A 25,326-nucleotide genomic window follows, 5' to 3' on the forward strand; every position below is an offset into this window, starting at 1 on the left:
ATCTCATATAAACTAAAAAAATATTATGTTTTCTAACTGTTGGTCTATTTATGGTTAAAGAAAAGTCCTTCCCAGTAAGGAGGTTCTTATTTTATCAGATTAAAAACCTAACCGTTCTAACGCCAAAATAAAAATAAATAAAACTATTTTTTTATTTAATATCAGGAATACATCTCATGTATAAGTTCATAATCCCATATACTACAAAAAAAAAAGATTTTTTAGTGTTTTTGAATTTAATATAGGGAATATATCTTACATATAAGTTCATAATTCTATATATTAAAAAGAAACAAAATAAATTTGTTGGTATTTTTGAAATATATACCAAGTTCTCATGACTTTAATAAATTGGTTATTAAATAAAAAATGCATGCAAATATATAAGACTATTTTTTTTAATGATTTTTTAATATGATAAAATATGCAAGTATAATTTATTTTTGAGAGACTTGGCCATATGCAAATTAAAATAGAAATTGTACTTTTGAAGGAAAGATTTTTTTTTTGTGGGAGGGAACCGATTCGTTTAATATAAAAAAAACCTTGTGTGTCGGTCATTATTCCAAATATTAAATATGAAAGGGTGAAAATATGAAGAACTCAAAATTAATTACAAAATGATTTAGTGACTAGACTAAGGCCTTGTCTAACAAAACACAAATAACATGTTTTTATCAAGCTATTTTAACCACAATGTCAATTTAAAACAAATAATCGCTTATCGACTCAAAACTAAAAAACACCAAACATCCATAGATTTTATTAATGTCACCTACTTTGTTCAAATTTCATGCTAAACAAATAAAGCAGAGCGTCCATAAAATCATGTCATTATAACTTATATACTGATGTTAATTGTCCACAAAACAATCATAATCCCCAAAAAATAAACCCATAATTCAACGCAAATAATCAAGTCATTTCAAAATCAATAACACTCATCAAACCAAAGTGTTCATCAGTCTAAAAAATATACACAATAATAAGCATTTGTCTCAAATTTCATAATATTTTAGCAATTTTTCCAAAAAATAAATTAAGGTTATGGATTGATCTTCTGACGCATTTAGCATGTCTAAGAAATAAAGGAATCAAGTTTGGAGTCTTTTGAAGGTATAGGAGTAGAACCAGAAAGCCCTTGAAAATGGTGGAACAGTGTTGGCACGTGTATTTATATGGCGCCACCACCACTGGTGGCGCGTAGATCCATGCGTCATCACCAATTGATGGGAAAAAACTATTGGATCTGAAATGGCTCCTTCACCTCTTCCTTTCCCTGCCAACTATGTAGTTTTTTTGTTACCTGTAAACAAAAAAAAGATCTCAAACACACACAATCAGTTTATTTCCTTTTTTTTTTTTTAAGATTTGCTTCTCTCTACAATTTTCTTTTGAGCTCTCTAATGGTTGTTACTATAATGACCAATGGAGGAAAAGGTGGTTGACATCATGGTGAGTTGCTGTTAGTAGTTGGTTAAAGGAGAGGGGCAACTTGATGGCTGTTTTGTTTTTGGAATGGGAGAGTGAAGGGACAAATCTGATGGTGTTGATTCTAGTCGATGGATTTTCAGCGTGATCATGTTGTGAAGGATACCATTATTGGGAGAGGAGACACCATTGTTGTGGTGATGCTGGTGAAAGAAAATAGAGGCGAAGAAGCTGCTAATGTGGTGGAGATAGAGATAACGAACGCTTTGGGAGAGTCAGATCACATTTGTTTTTGTTCTCCTTATTTTTCAAAAAGAGGTTCTTATTTTTGGTTGTCGGTGGATTTTTTTTGACAATGTTAGAAGGTCAATTGAAGTTTTCTAATAGGGGATCTACTGCCAAAAGGAGTTACTATTGATGGGTGTTCAGAGGAGACGATGATTAGGCTTGTATAGGTATGGTAGGTTGGAGTTAGGGGTGTTGGTGATCGTTGGGTTAGGAGAATGAGGATAACGACTTGGTGGTGTTAGTATGTGAAGGAGGCAGTGGTCTATTTTGTTTTTCTTTTTAGGTTGTTTTCATGGTTGGCAGCCGATTCGGTAATGGGTAGAGACGGTGGAGAAAGAGGGCGAGGCTTTGTCGGGAAAAAAATGGTTATGCTTCAATTGAAGAAGAATGTGTTTTTTTTTTTTTCGTGTGGTTGATGGCTCCTATGTGTTTCTGGAGAAGATGGTCTGGTGAGGAGGGCTTGGTTCTTACGGGTTGGCGGCTAGGTTTAGGTTTATTAGGGCTCAAGTTTTGTTTTTATGTGGGAGAGAGTGAAAATTTTATTTTATTTTTTTTTGGCCCCTAAAATTTACCTCCCCTTTTCTTATGTGAGATAACCACTTATTTATAGGTAAAAACAATTGTCTTCTTCCCCAATTGCTTTGTCCAACAAGCAACCTAAATTCACTTTAGTCCCTTGTTTTCGTTCCTTTTATTTTGGTCCTTTTGTCTAAATATTTTTTATATTTTTTGTATTTTGATCTTTTTTGAAAAAAACAAACAACACCAATGTCAACTTAAAAAGCACGTTAACAACTGAACGTGTAAAAAAAGACATTGCGAGTAATGTAAAGATGTCAAAAACAATTTTTTTTTTTAGTTTTTGTTGTTTATTGCTATTTTTTGGTTTCTTTCAATTTTTCTTCCAAAATAGGGTAAAAAATTAGATAGTAACAGTAATGATCAAAGGACATTCCTATTGTTTGGCTCAAGAATAAGAGGGGAAGAAAAAGGGTTTAAACCCCTTCTCGTTAGCATATGAGAGGTAGAAGTTCAGGATGATGTCAAGTTTAAGGGAGGCTATGGTTTGGATGTTGATCAGGACTAGGAGGAGGAACTTAACGTTAGGGTGACTCATACTGATTGTGCTTTGGATAAGATTGGACATGCCATGCAGACCTTGGCTTAATCTTTTTGTTGAGATAGAGAAGGAGAAGAATAAGAATGCATCTTTGACTTCTTATATTGTGCATGGAGTGAAAATATATTTTTCAGGGTTTTCTAAGCTAGCACCTCCCACCTTTAAGGGAGTTGATAACTTTGAGGATCCATAATAGTTTTTTTGATGCAATGTGGCATATGTGTGAAGCCATGAGATGTATGGATCATTGTGGAGTGACTTTAGAATCTTTCAGGTTGGAAGGTGAGGTGACTATGAACTGGTTTGAGTCTAAGATGAGTTTTTTGAGATATGTTTATAGCGTTTTCTACTTGAAAATATGAGGGATGCTAGAGCATATAAGTTTGAGAGGTTGGTTCAGAGTGATTTGACTATGACAAAGTATGAGGTAGAGTTCATTTTGTTGTCCAAATATGTTGGGTATTTGGTACAGATTGAGGAGAGGAAGATCAAAAGGTATGTTCTAATTCTTAGTAGTTACCAATTCAAAGCTATTGGGGCTTATGACTTTAAGATATACGCGGTTGTAGTGGATCATGCCTGAGTTATTGAGGCATGAGAGTTAGAGGATAGTTTATAAGTTGGTTTGACAAAAAAAGCCAAGGTAATGAGTCAATTTTCTTATCAGCTGTGGTCCAATACTAGTCTTAACAGAGGGCATGGACACCGACAAGGCCAATTTAGACAATCAAGGAGTTTTTTTATGAAGGTCTGCTATTAGGGGAGCCGAAAAGCATGGTATAAATGAAGGTGGTTAGAAACAGAGTCAGGATATTGTTCAGTTAGCACCACAGGGTTTAGATGAGAGGCCTCTGTGTCAGTCTCGTGGATCTAGGTATTATGACACATTTTTCTATAAGTAGATAGAAGCTTGTTTCGACTGCAGATAGACTGATCACTTACTGAAGGATTGTCCGAACAAGTGGATATCTATGCCCGTTTCATCTACATCGGTTGCATCTCCTACTCAGACTCAGTTAGCTAGTCATTTCATGTTTCAAGGTGGTCATGGAGCTGGTGGGCGTGACTAGCAAGGTCATGGAGCTAGTGGTAGAGGTTTTGCACCAAGGGGTCAGAGATAGGCGCGGGTTTTTACCCTTACTTAATAGGATGCCCATGCATCCAACACCATTATCTTAAGATGTTCTTTCAAAGCTAAAGTTTTTTTTGACACGGGAGCAACTCATTCTTTTGTGAATCACATTTCGCTTTGAGATTTAGTAAACAACCTAATTTGTTAAAGAGTCCTTTGTGTGTGGCTATCCTTTCGGATGAGGTTATGTTTGGGAAATATATTTATATTGATTGTGAGGTTTAGGTTTAAGGTAGGAAGGTTTTGAGTGATTTGGTGATCTTAGAAATAGTAGGCTTTGATGTGATACCGAGTATGGATTGGTTATAGAGGCATCATGCCTTAGTTGATTGTTGGAATAAGACAATGGTTTTCAAGGTTGATGAGAAGACAGAGTTTGCATTCCATGTAGATAGGTTATCATCTTTGTTGAGTATTCTCTTAGTCATTACGAGAAAGATGGCACGAAAGGGTATACAAAGGTTTTTGACTTATATGCAGGATGTGAGTGTGAAGGTTTCGAAGATGGAACAAGTTTTTGGTAATTAAAGAGTTCATCAATATTTTTCTCGATGACTTACCTGGACTACCTCTTGATAAGAAGGTATAACTTTGTATTTATCTAGTTTCAAGAATGAAATCAATTTCAATGGCACCTTATAGGATGACACCAACAAAATTAAAATAGTTAAATGAGCAAATTCAAGATTTATTGGATAAGAAGTTTATCCATTCAAGTGTGTCTTCGTAAGGAGCACTTACTTTCTTTGTAAATCAGAAGGATGAGTCGATGAGGATGTGTATAGACTATAGGTAGTTGAACAAAGTCACTATTGAGAACAAATACCCATTTCCTCACATTGATGACCTTTTTGATTAGTTATGAGGAGCTCAATGTTTCTCAAAGATCAATTTTCAATCGAAGTATCACCAGTTGAGGATTAGGAAGGAGGATATTCCTAAAACTACCTTTAAGACTCGTTATGGGCACTATAAGTTCCTAATATTATCTTTTGAGTTAATGAATGCACTATCGACCTTTATGGATATGATTGATGGATTTGTTATTGTGTTCATTGATGACATATTGGTTTATTCGATAAGTGAAGAGGAACATGAATAATATTTGAGATTGATGTTTCAAATTTTGAGATATTATCAATTGTATGGAAAGTTCTCGAAGAGTGAATTTTGGTTAGAGAGTGTTGGATTTTTGGTATATATGGCGTCTAGGAATGAGATAAAGGTTTATTCACAAAAGGTAGAGGTGGTCAAATAGTGGCCTAGATCGACTATGGTATCTGAGATTAGAAGTTTTCTAGGTTTAGTAGGATACTATAAGAGGTTCGTGAATTTTTTTTTCATAAATTACAACTCTGTTGACAAAGTTGACACAAAAAATATCAAGTTTCAGTATCCAAAAAAGTGCGAGAAGAGTTTTTTAGGGTTGAAGGAAAGGTTGATTACAACTTTGATTTTGACAGTACCTTCAGGGTCTGGTTGTTTTACTATGTACTATGATGCATCTAGGATTGGATTGGGTTATGTTTTGATGTAGAATGGTAATGTGATTGCTTATGCCTTAAGAAAGTTGAAGAAGCATGAGCAAAATTACCCTTACATAAAATTACCCCCATATAGAAGTGTTTGCCTTTAAGATTAAGAGAAATTACTTGTATAGAGAGACATGTGAGAGATTTTTAGATCATAAGAGTCTTCAATATATCTTCCAGTAGAAGGATTTGAATATAAGACAAAGAATATGGATAAAACTCTTAAGTGATATGATTGTACAATTCAATATCACCTAGGTAAGACAAAGGTTGTTATTGATGCATTGAGAAAAAGTTTATAGGTAGTTTGACTCATATTCAGAAGGTGAGGAGACCTTTGATTATATAGTTACACAGGTTGTTGGATGAAAGGTCAATTTTGAGATTGGTTAGGTAGGAGCATTATTAGCTCACTTTCAGGCTAAGTCAGATGGTAGACCGGATTAAAGAAGCTCAGATGAAGGATAAACAATTTTGCAAGATTCAAGATGAGTTGGAGTTAGGGAGAGCTCCAAGTTTTATTGTTAATAAGGATGGTGTATCGAGATTTGATTCCAAGCTATGTATGCCCTGGGTGGATGATCTGAAAAGAGATGTGATGACAGAAGCATATCAAATTGCTTATACAATACATCTTGGTTCTCACAAGATGTACAAAAACTTGAGAGAGTGTTATTGGTGGAATGGTATGAAGAGGATCATTATCGAGTTTGTGTCTCGATGCTTGACCTGTTAGAGGGTTAAGGGTGAGCATCAGAAGCCACCAGGGCTTTTGCAGCCATTGTTAATTCCTAAAGGAAAATAGGAAATGATCATTATGGATTTTGTATTGGGTTTGCCTTAGAGTTATGAATGTTACGATTTAGTTTAGGTGATAGTTTACTATTTTGACAAAGTTAGCTCATTTCTTGCTAGTAAAGGTGATATATAGGTTTGTAAAGCTGGTCAAAATCTATGTTAACAAGATCATGAGGTTGCACCGTATGCCAATCTCAATTATGTCCGATAGAGTTCTATAGTTCACTTCTTGGTTTTAGGTGAAGTTTCACAAAACTTTAGGGACTAATGTTCAGTTAAGTACTACTTTTCATCCTTAGATCGATGGACAACCTAAGAGGACTATACATATTTTGGAGGATATGTTGAGAGCTTGTTTGATTTATTTTGGAGTTGTATTGAGCAAATACTTGTCTTTAGTGGAGTTTGCGTATAACAATAGTTATCAAACGAGTATTAATATGGCTTTGTATGAGGTTTTGTATGGTCAGAAGTGTAGATCACCTATATGTTGGTATGAGGTTGGTAAGAGGAGATTGATGGGTCTCGAGTTAATACAAAATACTTCAAATAAGGTTAAGGTGATCTGAGATAAGCTTCAAACAACCTAGAATAAGCAAAAGAGTTATACGAATAAAAGGAGATGTAATTTAGAGTTTTCAGTGGGTGATGATGTATTTCTGAAAGTCTCTCTGACTAAAGGAATAATCAGATTTAGAAAGAAGGGAAAGTTAATCCCAAGTTAATAGGGTCCTTTGATATTTTGGAAAGAGCAGGGGCAGTAGCATATAGACTTGCCTTGCCGCCTAATCTATCCTCCATACATATGGTGTTCTATGTTTTGATGTTGAGAAAGTATTTGCTTGATCCATAATGTGTTGGAGGTTTAACTAGTTTAGCTAAGGGAGGATATGTCTTGTAAAGTCCAACTAGTGGAAATAATAAAGTGGACATCCACATAAAGAGGCGACATGGAAGCATGGGGAGGAAATGCTTAACAAGTATCCATACTTGTTTGATCTTGATGGTAAGACTTCAGTTCTTAAAGTTTAAATTCAAGGATGAATTTTGTATAACAGAAGGAGTGCTGTAAGATCCATGTTTTGACATAATAGACCCAAGTCCAAAGTTCAGACCATAACACAACTCAACTAACCTAGGTATTCTGGCTCAACATAATAGAGCCAGAATTTGTTTCTCTTTTCCTCTTTTCTTTCTTTCTACCGTGACTTCCACATAAAAAATACAAGGATTTCAGTTTAAACTTAAGTTTTGAGTTTGATAAAGGTTGAAGAAACAAGTAATTATCTCAAAACAAGAGATTGATTATGGATGGATTTAAGAAGTGTTTAGGGTTTATATTGTTTTGATGATTGAAGGATTTAAGGGTTTGAATTAATGTCTTATAGTGTTAGTTGACTCAAAACAAACTGATTAGATATCTAGAACTTTAGGATTTAAAGATTAGATTATTTGTTTTGGGGTCTAAAGTGTTGAATACTAGTGGGATTCTAGAAATCCCAATTTGGTCGACTGGTTGGCTGAATCGGCCGACCGACTCATTGGTTGTTGCTAGTCAACCAATTGGTCTAAACTGGCTAACCAGTTGGCTTGTGATGATGGTCAACCGGTGTGACATTTCAGTCAATTGATTTACCCGATATTAGGGGTTAATTGGGTCTGTTAGGTTCGATCTATTTGGGTCATGTTTGGGATCGATCAAGTGATTTAGTTTGGCTTTATAATTATATTTTGGTCTCTAAGTTTAGAGTTTTAATCTTTAATGTTATTTTACTTCGAGTTGTTTTTGAGTGTTTTCTGTATCCGTTATAAGTTATACTGACGTTTCTTCTAACGATCTCTAGTATTCTTTGGTTCTACATCCGTTTGTCTTTTCCTTTTATTTTTTTATGAGTGGGATAATCTTTATTATGAATGAAATATAAATAATATATGTGTGTTGATTATGGGATGAGAACAATTGATTAATTCTTGAATATTTTTATATGTTGCTTTATTATCCGAGATCGACATTTGTTTGCTTTGATAATGATGCGAATATCTATTATGTCTTGATATAGAACTTGTTAGTAACTCCATAGTAACAGAGCGTTGTTAGTCTATGTGCACATAATATTTTGTACACCTAGTTGGTGAGAGAGGCACTAGCCTGTGGCGACTGATCCTCCAATAGTGATCACCTACGGGTGTTATATGATCCTTGACATGTATTCCACAACCTTATGTTAAATGTTTATTATGTATATTTATATCAAGATATGTACGACTTGTAAATTATTAATATCTAAGATGTTTATTAAATGTTATTTCTTCACTGAGTTGGTTGCACTCACCCCTCCATTTTAATATTATTTAAAGTTCTTAGCTTCCATTAGCAGGTTGATCTTTGATTGAGAGTTCCTACTACTTTGTTTGTTGGTATGCCTTACTTGCTTTTGCGAAACTTTCATTTTTGATTCGATGTCTTAGATGCTCCACTATTACACTGTTTTATTTAAGTTTGAATTTTGACAATGTAATAAGTATTATGGATTATTTATTTTTGTTCTATTTGATGATAAATAGTTTTTGAAATATCATTTGATTTTATTGCTTTGAAGAACATTGTATTTTGAAAGATAATGAAATGGTGCGAAATTTTTATATAATTTGTTTTATAATATGTATGTTTTGAGGTTTAGTATTGATGGGGTATTCTTACCATAGTTATTAAACCCGGACAGGCCCAATTGGTCGACTCGAAACCTGGTCGACCTGGTGGCTAAACCAGTCTGGGTTTGTTAAAAGACTGGCTAGTGCAATAACCCGGCAAAACCTGGTCGACCCATGACCAGGGCGAACTTGGACGAGACTTGATTTATTTATTTTTTCATATGTGGTTTTTCTCCTATATCCCTCTTTTTTTCATATTTATTTAGTTGGTTATTAACACTGTTTAAAGTTCACTACATAAATATTAGAAAAAATATTTTATTTTTTCAATATGAAATTTGAAACCCTTTAGTATATATACTCTATGTTCCCAAGAAAAAAAGTTATTTTTTTAATGTGGGATTTGACACTTTTTCGTATATATACTCTATGTTCCTAAGAAAAAAAGTTATTTTTTCAATGTGGGATTTGAAATCCTTTCGTATATATACTCTATGTCCATAAGTAAAAAGTTATGTTTTTTTAATGTGGGTTAAGAAACCTTTTGGTTTAAATACTTCAACTTAAAATGATAACATAGTATCTTTTCAATGTGGGATTTGAAACCCTTTAATATATATGCTCTATGTTCACAAGAAAAAAATTATTTTTTTAATGTGGGATTTGAAGCCCTTTTGTATATATACTATATGTTCACAAGAAAAAAATTATGTTTTTTTAATATGGGATACAAAACTTTTTGGTTTAAATACTTCAATTTAAAAGAATAACATAATATCTTTTTAATATGGGATTTGAAACCTTTTAGTATATATACTCTATGTTTACAAGAAAAAAATTTATATTTTTTCAATAATTCAACTTAAAAGGATAACATAATATCTTTTTAATGTGGGATAAAAAACTTTTTAAAATATTATTTTAAACTTCATTATTTACAACATGTATAGCTTATATTCACATGGTTTTTTTCTTAATTTTTTCATATGAAATATTAAAACTTTAAATATATTTTTTTAATTTTTTCAGGTTGACCCATGAAACTCGGGCTAGATTTGATAATTATAATTCTTACAACACCATTGCTGTGTTGTTGGTTATGAACCTAGGATTTGGGTAGTATATTATTATAGTATATTATCTTTTTCTAAATCGCTACTGAGCTTTGCAAGCAATTTCTCAAATGCTGTCTGGCAGACTCCTAAGACTTTTCACAGATGAATCCAAATTCGACAAGTCGAGAGCGGTGCCCAATTGATGAGGGCAAATTACATAAGCTTTTACAAGAGGAGAGGTCTAATTTAGCAAATCTGGAGCAGTATTTAATGGGGTAAGGTAACCAAACTACAATACCATGCCAGATTTAGGACCTCAAGATTTGGGACTTTAGACAAGTATGCATTAACTAAGCTCGGCTTCGTGAAGGAATTGAGGTTCATTAATGTGAAATTCATTAGTGGCTGTAAAGTAAACGAGGCAAGGTAAGAATAGATAGATGCCCATCTATATTTTATAAATTAAGAAGAGGAAGCTAAAGCATACCGGATGTTGATTCCAAACGTGTTCAAGCTGAGTAGCAGGCATTTTGAGTTCAACAAGTTTCTTTGGACGAAAATTAGTTGGCAACGATTTTAAAGGGAACCAACCCAGCAAAGAATCCTCAACTCATCTGAAAGAAATTGGAGGCCTTGAGAAAAATGGATTCCGGTTGATTTCTAAAATGTCTATCTTCAATCTTTTAGGGTGTGTGGTTACTCAGGCTCGTCAATATAATCTTTGGACAAACAGTGGATGGACTCCTTGAAAAAACAATGAGAGTTGATGCTCCAAAAGAACTCATGCTCCCTTTTCAAAGGACTCAGCCTCTTTTCTTCATCTCCTTTGTTGTTGAAAATGAGATCACTCTGGACTCCACCTTTGGTTATCAAATGGCATTCACATCTAATATCAAAGTCACCATCATTCTGACAGCGGCCAAATGAAACAACAGCACAAAAAGTGAAACCCGAGAACTGATCAGTACTATTAGTATGATTCCTATGAGCTGGTAGCTTGATTTTTACTGAAGATCCTTCGGTACTTTTATAACTGAACCACTCTGGAACTTCCGACCCAAGCACACATAAGCTAACTCGAATTGGCTTACCAAGATACTCCTGCATAGAAGAGAGTGAGAATGTGAGATACAGATACAAAACTATCATGATTTTTATATATAAATCAAGATCAAGGGAGGAAGAATTCACCTGATTAAACAGTGATGTTGCAAAGTGTCCAATTCATAACCGGGTATCACACATAATTCTAATGCATGAATTCTGATCCGATTTGAAGCAACCGACAAAATTGAATTGCTGAGAAGCAGCTTCATACTCTTTCTCACCTTGTATGGATACACTTGCTACTGATTCTAGAGAGACGCAATCTGACGCAATTAAAACTTGTAGACTCGGTGGATTAAGCTCTAGTAAACAACGAAGCCTCTTGAAACCATCTAAAACGACTTTAATTAGCTTAGAAAGTTGCTTGATGTTTGCAGCCTCTCAAAATGATTCCAAGATAACTTCAATGACATCAAAGAGCTTAAGCTGTCAGGAATTTCTAACATACCATAATCTCCTAAATTCAAAAATTGGAGAGCCTAATTTATTGGTGGATGATGCTATTTCTTCTACTTCTGCAGACCATCAGTTCAGAATCCATTCAACATAGAACAATCTTGTACTTTAAGCCATTCAAGAGATTCCAGATCATGGATGTTGTCTGGAAGGCTTTCTAGCTTTTTGCAAGCACCAAGATTAAGCTCTTTAAGATATTTCAACTAGGTAATGATGTTTGGTAGACTTTGCTAGTTCAGAGCAATAGGCAAGGTCAAGCGTCGCAAAAGATTTCAACTCGTTAATGTTGTTCGGAAGGCTTGCTAGTTTAAGCAATAATAAAGATGACACTTTACAAGACATTTCAAAAGTCTCCAATGCTATCAGGAAGACTTACTAGTTTTGATCAAGGAGAAAGATCAAGCTTTTCAAGAGATTTCAACTTGCCAATGTTGTTTGGAAGGCTTGCTAGTTTTGAGCAAGAAGAAAGATGAAGCTCTACAAGATATTTCAACTCGCCAATGCTGTTTGGTAGACTTACTATTTCTGAGCAAGAATTAAGATTAAGCATCATAAGACATTTCAACTCGCCAATGTTGTTTGGAAGGCTTGCTAGCTTCGAGCAATAACTAAGATTAAGCCTTAACAGACATTTCAACTCGCCAATGTTGTTAGGAAGACATGCTAGTTTTGAGCAAGAAGAAAGATGAAGCTCTAAAAGAGATTTCAACTTACCAATGCTATCTGGTAGACTTGCCAATTCTGAGCAACAATTAAGATCAAGCATCCCAAGACATTTCAACTCGCCAATGTTGCTTGGAAGACTTGCTAGTTTTGAACAAGAAGAAAGATAAAGCTCTGCTAGAGATTTCAACTTGCCAATGCTATTTGGCAGACTTGCTAGTTTTGAGCAAGAATTAAGATCAAGCATCACAAGACATTTTAACTCGCCAATGCTGTCTGGAAGCCCAAGCTAATTCTGAGCAATGATGAAGATTAAGGGTCACAAGACATTTTAACTCACCAATGCTCTCTGCAAGCCATGCTAGTTTATAGCAATAACCAAGATGAAGCTCTAAAAGAGATTTCAACTTGCCAATGCTGTCTGGAAGCCATGCTAATTCTAAGCAATGATCAAGACTAAGCATCGCAAGACATTTCAACTCGCCAATACTCTCTGGAAGCCATGCTAGTTTATAGCAATAACCAAGATGAAGCTCTACAAGAGATTTCAACTTGCCAATGCTATTTGGAAGCCATGCTAATTCTGAGCAATGATGAAGATTAAGCATCACAAGACATTTCAACTCGCCAATGCTCTCTAGAAGCCATGCTAGTTTATAGCAATAGCCAAGATGAAGCTCTACAAGAGATTTCAACTTGCCAATGCTGTCAGGCAGACTTGCTAGTTCTGAGCAATAATAAAGATTAAGCTTTGTAAGAGATTTCAACTCGCCAATGCTATCAGGAAGACTTACTAGTTTTAAGCAATAACCAAGATCAAGCTTGGGAAGACATTTCAACTCGCCAATGCTGTCAGGAAGACTTGCTAGTTTTAAGCAAGATGAAAGATGAAGCTCTGCAAGAGATTTCAACTTGCCAATGCTGTCTGGAAGGCTTGCTAGTTTTGAGCAAGAAGAAAGATGAAGCTTTGCAAGAGATTTCAAATTACCAATGCTGTCTGGTAGACTTGCGAGTTCTGAGCAATAATTTAGATCAAGCATCTCAAGACATTTCAATTTGCCAATGCTATCTGGAAGGCTTGCTAGTTTTGAGCAGTAACCAAGATTAAGCTCTACAAGAGATTTCAACTCGCCAATGCTGTCAGGTAGACTTGCCAGTTTTAAGCAATAACAAAGATCAAGCCTCGAAAGACATTTGAGCTCACCAAAGCTATCAGGTAGACTTGCTAGTTCTGAGCAATAACCAAGGTCAAGTCTCGAAAGACATTTCAATTGACCAAAGCTATCTGGTACACTTGCTAGTTTTGAGCAAAACTTAAGATCAAGTGTCATAAGACAATTCAACTCGCCAATGCTGTTTGGAAAGCTTGCTAGTTTTAAGCAATAATAAAAATCAAGATTGTCAAGAGATTTTAACTCGCCAATGCTGTTTGGAAGGCTTGCTAATGCTAAGCAATGATGAAGTTTAAGCTCTTTAAGATATTTCAACTCGCCAATTTTATCTGGTAGGCTTGTTAGTTTTGAGCAATAACCAAGATAAAGTCTAGCAAGACATTTCAACTCGCCAATGCTATTTGGAAGGCTTGATAGTTTTGAGCAATGACCAAGATTAAGCTCTACAAGAGATTCCATCTCACCAATGCTGCCAGGTAAACTTGTTAGTTCTGAGCAAAGCTCGAGATCAAGCATTGCAAGACATTTCAACTCACAAATGCTGTATGGTAGACTAGCGAGACCTTTGCAGTGGGTTAAATTCAATTTAACAAGTCGAGTGAGGCACCCAATTGACGAGGGCAAAGTACATAAACTCTCACATTTCCTAAGATCTAATTCAGTAAGTCTGGTGCAGTATTTAATAGAGGAAGGTAACTTAACCAAACTACAACACCATGCCAGATTTAGAACCTCAAGATTTGGAACTTTGGACAAGTCTGAATTAACTAAGCTCAGCTTCGAGGAGTAACTGAGGTTCATTAATTTCAAATTTTCAAGTGGCTGTAAATTAAAAAAAAAAAAAAGGCAAGGCAAGGCAAGGTAAAGAATAGATAAAGGTTATGAATAATTTAAAAAATTGTCCTATATTTGATAAAGAAGGATGCTAAAGCATACCTGACATTCATTCCAAAGTTCTTCGAGCTGGCTACAAGGCATTTTAAGCTCAACAAGTTTCTTTGGACAAAAATTTGATGGCAAGGATTTCAAAGGGTAATTATACCAGTAGAGAATCCTTAGCCCATTTGAAAGAAATTGAAGCCCTTGAGGAAGGCGAATCCTTGTTAGCTCATCTGGGGAATTTGGATTATGGAAATCGAACAATCTTAGATTATATATCCCTTCAAATGCTGTAGGACTTAAGTTCATTTCTTTAGTTGCAGACATGTCGAGGGATATGGCTTCCACTTTTCCTGTCCCCTAATTACCAAAAGCAAAGAATAAGTTGCCGTACGAATTTGATTTTACAATTTTAACCAAGGCTACATCTCCTAGCTATTAACAAAAATGTCAAACAACAGTCAATTAATCACTTGGAACTGTTACCTGATGATTTGTTAATACATGATAGACATCCTCAGCCTCCCACAACCTGCTACGTCCTCTAGGATCAACGTTTTCTTGGTGGACAATTTGTCGCCCTAGTTTTTGCAGCATATCATGCATCCAGATCCTGTTGTCAATAATTTTTATGAGACACATATCAGTGAGACGATCTATCCCACTTCTTTCTTCAAGATCTAGTGTTTGATGGAGAACATCCCTTCTGCACCATCCAAAGAAACATGCTATATCAAGAAATATTTTCTTTTCTGTCTGATTTAATTCATCAAAACACATTTCCAAACTTTTCTTAATGTCCTCGCCAATTTTTGTTCTTAGCTGTGCCACCTTACTTTCCCAGTATTCTACACTAGTCTTTTTGTATAGACTGGCACCTAAAGCCTCCAGAAATAATGGAATGCCTTCAACACAGCTTACCACACTTTTTGATAGCTCTGTATATCCTTGTATAGGATTATTTTGTCTGAAAGCATGCAAGCTGAAGAGTTCAAGAGCATCGTCTTCATTTAAATTCTTAACCTCGTAAATGTTGTCTTCTTCGCATGCATTTATAAGCACTTGCCAATCTCTACTTGTCACAATGATTCTACTTCCTTGGCCAAACAAACCATCCTCTCCTAGTAAATCTCTTAAATCTAGAGAACTGTTGACATCATCAAGAACTATGAGGACCTTTTTTCTTTGAAGCATTCGCTTAATGTACGGGGGTAACACCTTTGTGCCTATGTTCAGATCTTTGTTCTCTAATACTTCCCGAAGAATTTCCTGCAGTACATGAACTAGTCCATGCTTATGTGATTCTGCCATTACATTTCGGAAAAAGCAATGACCTTCAAATTTATGAGAGTTTCGATGATATACAGCTTCAGCCGTTGTTGACTTGCCTATACCACCCAACCCCCATATTCCCACAATGAGGACACCGGTTGATCCAAAGGATAGTAACGATTCAATGTCTTCAACGCGTGATTTCATTCCAATAATGCGTTTTGAATCAATTGAGGGTGCAGGCATATGCTGCAATTTCTTTTGAATGTCAGAAACAATTTCCTCGATTAGCTTGGTCTCATCCCTGCAGTGCATAATAAAAGAAGAACAAAGACAGGCTAGTAAGTCCAATAAGCCACTAGAACCTAACTTTTTTTTTATTTTTTATCATAGCATCAAACACAGTATTGATTCTCGAACAAAATGGTTACATATGCTGAGGTTTAATATGCTGTAACTAGTTAGATTCTCGAACAAAGACAGGCTACTATTGACATCACTTTAACCTCAACTTTAGTTAGTTTATAACTTGTGTAAAGTCAAAGTAATGCTCTGGATTATGCACGAGGAAAAAAGAGAGAACAAGTGATTGAAAATATCTGCAGTTAAGAGAAAACACTTCCCTGTTCATAGTTGATTCTGTATAAAATTGCAGACCTCTGTTTTGTTGATTTAATCGAGTTTTCCATGTCCTCAATTACTTGTTAGTGATCCACCAATCCACCCAACAATATATATACACACACGCACGCACACCATACAGTCACTAAACATAATAACTTACCTGATGACTTTCGAATCCCAGCCCTTGAGATTAGCTATTTCTTTCGAAGCATGTCTCCAACTCTCTACTTCTTGAGAACTGCAATCACTTTCATGCTTGCAAAGTGCGTCTCCATATCTCCCAGTCAGATCTTGAACATGGCTTGGATCAAGTTGGTGCAAAACTGGCAAAACCTTCTGTCCTTTGTTCTCCATGCACTCAAGAATCTTGGAGAGTTCCCTCAAACAGAAAGTGGAATCTGCATAATTTTCAGAGAAAATGACTACCGAAATATATGACTCTTCAATCCTTTCCAGGAGGGCAGGCTCAATCTTTTCTCCTCCCTGAAGTTTATAATCGATGTAAGCATGAATTTGGTTTTGACGCAAAGCCTTGTAAAGATGACTTGTAAAACTATTGCGGGTGTCTGCGCCTCTAAAACTGAGGAACACATCGTACTTCCAGTTCGAAGGAGTAATGGTAGGAGTAATGGAAGCCATACAAAAAAAAAAAAAGGCCTGATATATGTGTAAATAAGGTTTCTACGTCTGATAATTATTCCCTGTAACAAGCAAAAAGATAACAAACGATTATAATGATCAGTAACATAACAAGTAAAAATCATGTTGGCTATGATCCTTATTCGTTAATTAAAACCAAAGAAAACATGTTCAAAGCCAAAGCCATATTATCAAAACCAACCAGAAAATTCAATTGGAGAAGAGAAAACAGAAGGCAGACAGCAAAAATATGAAGCAGCGGCATAAAAGAACAGAAAATAGACCCCAAAACACGGGCTAAAACTTTGATGGTTTGATTGTGATATTAAAAGAATTGTTTTGGTGGTTTTTTGGAATAATTATTTGAAAGTTGTGATGGCAAAGACTTGCTGGTGAATAGTGATAGAGGAGGGTCTAATTCAAATACCTCATAGTTGACGTACTAAAATCAAAAGAAAAATAGTAGAGAGGATGTAAATTAAAATGGTCGGTGGTCTAGGGTGCGCAAAATCAGATGAAGGAAACAAGACCTTAGAAAACACAAGGGACATTGGTTCATGAATGTTGATCTAGAAGTAAACCATAACCGTCAAAAGACGATTAACTCTACACAGGTGTGGGCTTACAAGGGCTAGGGCTCATAAACCCTTTCCATTCATCAATAGGGCCCTGGTCGGTCACTTTTCCGGGCCGGGATCGATAAGTGGAAGTCATAAAAAAGAGATGTTTCTCTTCACACCAAATTGTTGAACAAGATCAAAATGCCAAAAAGAAGATTGATATAGATGGGTTAGAAGAGAATGAAGGTACTAAACAGCAAGGTAGAGATCGGTCATCACTGAATTATACAGAAAACTTAGCAGATTTATTTATTTATGACTAGTGAGATAGAGTTAAATCCAGAAAGATATATATATAGTCGCAAACATAAGATGATCATAACTTTCAATTCAATTATTAAATTATGTTAAATTTTTCTAAAAGATTCTACAAGGCTTATTCTATAAGGGGGTCCGCTTGCTTGCAGGCCAATTTCGTAATTTTTTCTAAACTTTCCTGGATTTCTAAACTCCCAAAAGAGATGTAAAGAACAGATCAGGAATATATAAAAAGAAAACTATTAGCCAGGGAAGAAAAGAGGATGAAAATAGACCAACAACAAGAAATAGCAAGAAAAAGTTATAGAGAGAGGAGCTAGCGAATGGAGGGCAGTTGGAAGATTGCTTGAGATCTTACATCTAACAAATAAAAGGCTATGATCAAACAAAAGTGTGTTAGCACACAGTCATTTTGAGATAGATGGATCAGACAATAAGAAAAGGGTAAATTTATATATAAATAAATGATAATCTAGCAAAGAACAAACAATTAAAAAGATTTCGACTCAAACAGAGAGATTTCATTGGCATTTACTACCGAAACAGCTATAGAGAAATTCATCGACATATAGGGAACATGTTTACCAGTTATTCAAGGACAGCTTGGCGATCTTCAACCCTCTATGCACCATAACGCTAAAAGGAGACCCAAATATATATATATGTAATGTTTTTTTGCTTGTTTTTTAAGTTTGCCCATCAAGACATCCATTGAAGAGATGTTGAGGTCAGTTTCCAGGAAGGAATGCTTGCAACATCATCCTTCCACCGTTTACTAGCATACGCGGGGTTGACTATTCAGAAAGGAGTTAATTTATATTAGTCCTTGTAATTTATTGGAAAAAAATTATAGTCCATCTACAATGAAAATTAATTATTAATTTAATAGTGTACCTCCATGGCATGGCTTGACTGACCATACAAAGACTGAACATTTTTTGTAATCAATTATTCGAATCAGTTGAATAGATGGCCGACCAGTATACGTGGTGCTTTGAACCCGTTTATTTGATGAAAAGTATTTTTTTAAGAAAATAAATTTTAGAAAAATGAATTATTTTTTAATGTTTGGTAGTGTAATAGAAATTAAGTTGGAAAACACTTTCCAGTGTTTGGTTATGTCATGGAAAATGAGTTGGAAAATAACATGTCATAGAAAATGAGCTGGAAAATAACTTATTAATGTTTTATTTTTTTCAAGTTTATTAAAATAACAAGGAATAAATCTTACAAATTAAAAAGTTGAATGAGAATGAAATTGAAAAAAGAAATATAATTTCATAAATTATCTCATCAAATAAAATAATGAAATAATAATAAAAATAATAGAGATCAAATCTAAAAAATAAAAAATTTGAAAGATGAAGAAATTAAAATAATAATACTTAACATTTCATAAATTATTTCAAATAACATAAGTAACAATCAAAAGAATGAGGACCCAATTTGATAGATAAAAAATTTCAATTAAAAAATGATAAGGGAAAAGCAAATAACAATTATAAAAATAAAAACCAAAATTAATATAAAAATTAAATTCTAAGGGATGAAATTGAAAAAAAAATATTCAAAACAAAATATATATATATATATATATATATATATATATATATATAGCAATAAAAAGTTTGAGGACCAAATTTGATATAATCAGCAAATAATATGACATTTCTAAATTTTGCACAACTTTTAAAAAGTGTTTTCCGCCCAAAATTTATATTTGTTTTCCAGAAAGTGGTTTCCGAGAAACCACTTTTAAATTTTTCTTGTGTTTGTTTGCCATTAGGAAAGTTGGTCGACGAAAAATACTTTCTGGTCAACGGAAAACACTTTCCAGTCAAAGAAAAATTTGACTTGGTTTCCAGGAAAGTGTTTTTTTTTTATTGAAAAATAAACTGATACTCAATTTATATTTACACTTTATGTGAGTATATTACTTTCCAATTTATTTATATGAAATTTATTTACAAATATTTGTTAGATAATACTAGAGCCTATTCAACATCAAAAAACTAAGTAGCTCGATAATGCTTCATGAGAAGTTGTGGTCTCCTAAAGAAAATACATGTATAATATACAAAGTCACGAAACTTATAATGAATATTTGCATCATCAAGGTTATTATCTGTTGTTACCCATTATTAGGTCTCCACACAAAAAAGTAGAAAATTAATAAAAATTAATAAAAAAAACTAAAAATAAATAAAACAGTGTCATTTTAAGCGGCATTCTTCCTCTGGACGTGCAACAGGGGAAGAGAAGCCTTTTGTTTTCTTCCTTCTGTCTTCCCACCTCACTCTCCCCCCTCACTTGCCCCCAACACACTCAAAACCTAAAACCCAATGCAACCCACACCCTCTCATGATGAAAAAACCAGGGGAGTCGTGCCCTGCAAGCGGCTCCCCATTGGCCACCTTACCCGACACTAGAGTAGGGCAGGGTGGCCTTGCTCCCCATGTGCTATGATGAGACAGGGTTAGGGTCAATCCCATTCCTCCTGCCCTTATAAATACCACTCGAATAGAACAAAAAAGGGATGGAGGGAAAACAACAAAAAAAAAGATAGAAAAGAAAGAAAAAGAGAGAAAGAGACGGAGGTGGGGGGGTAGAAGGAAACAGGGGAAGATTGTCTTGAGAAGGGGACAAGAGAGCTAAAAATAAAACATAGAAAGGAGTAAGAAAAGAAACAAAAGGAAACACAGAACAAGAACGAAAAACAGAGGAAAAGAGGGAAAAAAACAATCCATCTCTCTCTGTTACTAACAACACCACCACTGCCTACCTTTCTTATTGCCGCCACAAGAATTGCCCTAAGCCGCCATCGACCACAGCACCACCACAACCAGAGAACAAAAGGAGAAGAACAAAAAAAAAAGGGGGAAGGAGAAGAGATAACAAAAGAAAGGCAGAAGGAAAATATAGAGAAAGAGGAAGAATAACTAGCAACGTCCTCGCAAACCACTACCAATCCTCCTTTTTGCCCACCGTCAACAACAGCACCGTAGGTTAGCTTCCCCCTCCCTTATTTTCCTCTTCTCCTTCTCTGCATGCAACCTCCACTGTTCTTCAAATGAATAGTGGAGAGTGAATTAATTCACTCTCCACTGTTCACTGGGTCGGATAAAACCAACCCAGTAAAAAAACAATTTTAAAAAATAAACCAAAAAAATCTTTTAAAAAATTTATGATTTTCCTGTGTATTTTTCTATCAACTTTGCTTAATATTGGTTTGTATTTTTATATTATAAAGATACAAATCCGATATTAAAATACCTGGTTTTAATCGAAACATTGCAAAAAATTCTTAAAACAAAAAAATATTTTATTTGTATGCATACGACCAAGTCTCTTAAAGATTAAAAAAAATTATATCGTATTTTCATACAGAAAACATAAAAAATTCAAAAATATATTTTAGCATGCATTTTGGCTTTAATAACAAGTTTATTAAAGCCATGAGAACTAGACCAATATTAAAAAAAACCCAAAATATTGTTTTTTTTTAGTATATGAGATTATGAATTTTTACATAAAACGTATTTTTGATATTAAAAAGGTAGTTCTTTTACATAGATATTAGAACGATAGGCTTTTTCGCGATAAGATAAGGATTTTCTTACGGAGGACTTTTCTTAAACCTTAGACAAACAAACAATTAGAAAACATAATAACACCTTAATTTTTATCAGACAATCAAAAAATGCGGCTTACCTCAGGTAGGATGTATTTGGGGTGCTAATACATTTTCTTAACGCAACCAGTCCCTGTGCTTGATCTTTTAGACTAGTTAGGGTTCCTAGTGACCAAATACTAGGTGACGACTCCCATTCTCTCCTTCCACTGATAAAAGACAAGAAATCCATGTCTTCGCCATTTCCCATATTTTCCAGATACAATACAAGAGTGGACACAATCTCCGTAACACCGCATACATGCAACATTAACAATTATCAATGATACAAGCAAAGCCAATTTCACTAACTTTTTTGTAAATACATCAATCTATGCCAAATTACAGTTTAATACATTTCTATCAACCTTTGATGAAATTTATTTTATCATTGTACCCATTTAACTATAACTATTGTATCATAATAACTCTTGTTCACAATACATCTGATTCATATTGTGATTTGTTCCCTCAAACTCATTTAATTCGTATGATTGTATACATCTCACAACCATATTTAATTCATAGTATATTTTACTTTACAACCACCTTAGGTTCACACCATTGTTTCATTTTACAATATATTTAATTTATGTCACTTTTAGTTTTACAAACATGTTTATGCCCTTTCAGCTTCTCGAATATTCAAGTTATTCTAATCAAACACTCATGTTATTCTAACTCATTATGTACATTTTGGCTTCCCATTTATGATTTATTTTTTATACACATTCATGTTCTCTTAACACATATCTTGTCATTTTATCTTTTCCATATATTTTCATTCCATTCACACAATCAATTTTCTTAACACATATTTGCCATTTAGGCTTTTTATGCAATTATTTGCCTACTTCAATCTCTTGTAATCCATACTTATCATCACCATGTTTCATTATTTCATTTCCTTTCACATAAACCCTGCAATTACCATTCATTTTCTATTATTGACTTTTTTTTTCTAAGGTCTAAAGTTTACACTTTACTTCGACTTATTGATTTCAAAAGGAAACTTGGAGAGTTTCCTTTATACAAATATTCTACCCAAATATTCATGTCATTTCTTGTATAAAACATGTGACAAAATTCCAACATAATCATTACACAGGTAGTTTCAGGTATACCACTAGTCAATTTTTAACATTTCTTTTATTATTCATTCCTCTTCATAATACTAAAACCTTTTTCATAATTTCATAATAATTCTACTATGAATCCATCATACTCTTTTTAGTTCACACATGACATATTACATATTACAAATCACTTCAAGGATACTAAAATGGTTATAAGAACTGTTACATTAAACTTATACAAATACCCAAATGGAATTTTAGAACCTCTTATAGCTGAGGTTTATGTCAATTTAAATCTAGTGAATACAACACAATGACAATGTTATTTAAAAGATCAAGATAAACCTGCAATACACATAATAATAGATAGAGTTGATGTCCCCGTGATGTGAAGAGGGACCATAAAATCATGGGAAAAAGAACCATGGTTCTGTTCTGTAGGTGAGGGTTGTTGCTGGTGTGAGAAAGTACCATCAGCAACAACTTTTGAATGGCCGGCAGACTGAGCTGCACCACTAGTTTGGTGGAGGGAAAAGGCGGCAACAACAGTAGAGTCCATTAGGGAGAGGAAGAGAAGAGTTCTAATTGCAGAATGATCTGATACCAAGTTGAGAATAATTAGGAGGCTTAATCTATTAGTTTAGCCAACCTTTTCTATTTATATATGTAGGGCAATATACAATAGTAAAGGTGAAGATTACAATACAAAAGTAGGCCTATAATATTTTCTATATAGGTACATTCTATAATAACAATCAAAAGAGATAGGGCCACTACATAAACTTGACTCAATGGAACTGAGTAATGAATCTTGGAAGTTTTGAAATCTAGCATCTCCGAGGACAGCTAGGATTGAAGTATTTAGGCCTTTCTTGGTAAGAGGTTTTATTCCTACTTGTACAAGACCAATATAGATATACCTGTAGTTTCTATGTTTGTGTTTTTGTAGGGATTTTTGGGAAAGGAGTTGGATAGTTTCAAATGGTTTTGTAAGCTGAATATTCATTTCTTCAGTTTTTATTGTGGAATTGGTTTTAAAAATCTGGTTTTTTTTAACCTTTGAAATTTTCCAGTCATCAATATTTTTTTTTAAATCTTCAATTGTAATTTCTTTACTATTTATAATTCTTTGGTTTTCAGAAGAATCAGATGTACAAGAAGTTAAAATAGATGTTGTTCTACAAAAAACAGAATCTATGGTTTAAAAAGATAATTTAGAAAATAGACTGCAAGTTATATGGATTTACTACCCTATCATTATTCATAAACGAGACTTACATTATTCCGTAGCATTCATCCATACTTCCAAGGTTCTCTCTTTAGTAGTATTCAATATTGTTAGAAAATAATATAAATTATATCTTGAGACCTCACTTAACAATTTAAGTTATTGGGTTGAGATGATTCTTTGACATAGTATCAGAGCCTTAATGATCAAGTGGTCACGAGTTTGAATCTCACCATCCCTATTTATTTGATATAAATCATATCTTGAGACCTCACATAACACAAGAGACAATGAAGAAGAATTCAAAACCTTGGATTTTGAGGATTCATGGGGTATTTATAGCTCATAAATCTTGTCCTTTTATGGAAAAGAGTGGCTGAAGAGTAATTTCATCCAAATAAATTAATGTGGTATTTTGAGTTGTATTCCACTCAAAATAATATGTATTGAATAAATATAAAATATTAAAGGACTTGTATGGGGGTCCCGAAAAATTAATGAGAGATCCACGTGGGGTATTGGAAACATTTTCAAGAAAGTGATGGGCTCAGACAAGTTGCGTACATCCCGACTGGGATGCACACCAAGCACCTCGGCTAGGATGCGTACCCAGCATGGATGCTAGGCATGCCGACACCCATGCTCTTTGGGCATTTAGATGCAGGCTGCTGTCTGGGCCCATGTTTCTTAGGTGATTAGGCATAGGCAATAGTTTGGGCCTATGCTTTTTTAGGGAAGATTTTTAGGTTTTTGAGGGGTTTTTAGACCCATTAAATTTGGATCTTTGGGGGGTTTTGAGCCCATTAAATTTTAGTTCATCAGTATGTTTGCCATGAGTTATGCTTTTACTTATTTATAGTTTTAAATATGGATAAACTATAGTTTTTTCTTGGACATATTTTATTTAACATGCTTTTATAATTTTATAATGATAAACTAAATAATCCATACTAATTATTTTGGATTACAGTTTCCAAGTGAAAACCTTTTTATTCTTATTTAAAAACTATAGGATAATTAGTATTTTAGACATGGCATTCTTCTCTTGGCTTAAATATGCGTCTCATTGTAGTCACTACTGGTAGTGTATCCTATCAAGTTTGTATTGTTAGGTCCAAGAATGAATCCGAAGGTCCTTAATAGCAAGGTCCTTCCATGGAAGTTAGAACCGAAATGCTAAAAACTTCTTAACAACGTTATATTGATATTTTGTGTGTAGCATATGGTTTTTGCATGACGCTATGCAGCTAAATGATAGTTCTGTTGTCTTAAGATTATATAATTATTGAAGTAGCAGTCCTAGATTATATATTGCTTCTGTTGACCTGAAATTTTCTTAACTCCTTTCTTAGATAATAAACTCAGCTTGGCTTGGAAGGTAAACTTGGTTCAACTTAAATTTCAGCTCAAACCGAGTTTTGTTTTGAATTAATTTGAAATTAACTCCGTCAAACTCAAGTGAGATATAACTTGGTCAATTCCAAGATTTTTTTTTTTTAAACAATGCTATTTTATTTAAAAACAAAACAAAACAAAACAAAGATGTTTTTGGTTGATCCAGCAAACACATAAATAAAATACTCAAAATTAACCATTATATTGCTGCTCCGATATGGTGATCTCGTTTATTATGCTTCAAATCGTTTAACCTGAA

General features: G+C 34.1%; 1 protein-coding gene across 5 annotated transcripts; it reads right to left on the minus strand.

Annotated features, from left to right (window-relative positions):
- Nucleotides 1-901: 901 nt before the first annotated feature.
- On the minus strand, nucleotides 902-18,455 carry LOC133699257 (disease resistance protein RPV1-like). 5 transcript variants are annotated; one of them, XR_009843265.1, is made up of 6 exons: nucleotides 18,284-18,453; nucleotides 16,342-16,882; nucleotides 14,772-15,861; nucleotides 14,343-14,645; nucleotides 10,496-11,109; nucleotides 902-1,306 (listed from the first exon to the last, which is right to left on the minus strand). XR_009843265.1 is itself a non-coding variant. In XM_062122442.1 (6 exons), exons 2-6 carry the CDS (start codon nucleotides 16,818-16,820, stop codon nucleotides 12,812-12,814), a joined length of 3,078 nt encoding a protein of 1,025 aa, XP_061978426.1. In that variant the 5' UTR covers nucleotides 16,821-16,882; nucleotides 18,284-18,455; the 3' UTR covers nucleotides 12,674-12,811. The 5 variants fall into 5 exon arrangements, 3 of the variants coding, with proteins under 3 accessions (XP_061978427.1, XP_061978425.1, XP_061978426.1); XR_009843266.1 differs by lacking the exon at nucleotides 902-1,306 and adding an exon at nucleotides 10,129-10,413; XM_062122442.1 differs by lacking the exons at nucleotides 902-1,306; nucleotides 10,496-11,109 and adding exons at nucleotides 12,674-12,817; nucleotides 13,029-14,228 and having other exon boundaries at nucleotides 18,284-18,455.
- Between the last annotated feature and the right edge of the window lie 6,871 nt (nucleotides 18,456-25,326).

This window comes from Populus nigra, chromosome 7 (genome assembly GCF_951802175.1).
Source record: "Populus nigra chromosome 7, ddPopNigr1.1, whole genome shotgun sequence".
In the NCBI taxonomy this organism is placed as follows: domain Eukaryota; kingdom Viridiplantae; phylum Streptophyta; class Magnoliopsida; order Malpighiales; family Salicaceae; genus Populus; species Populus nigra.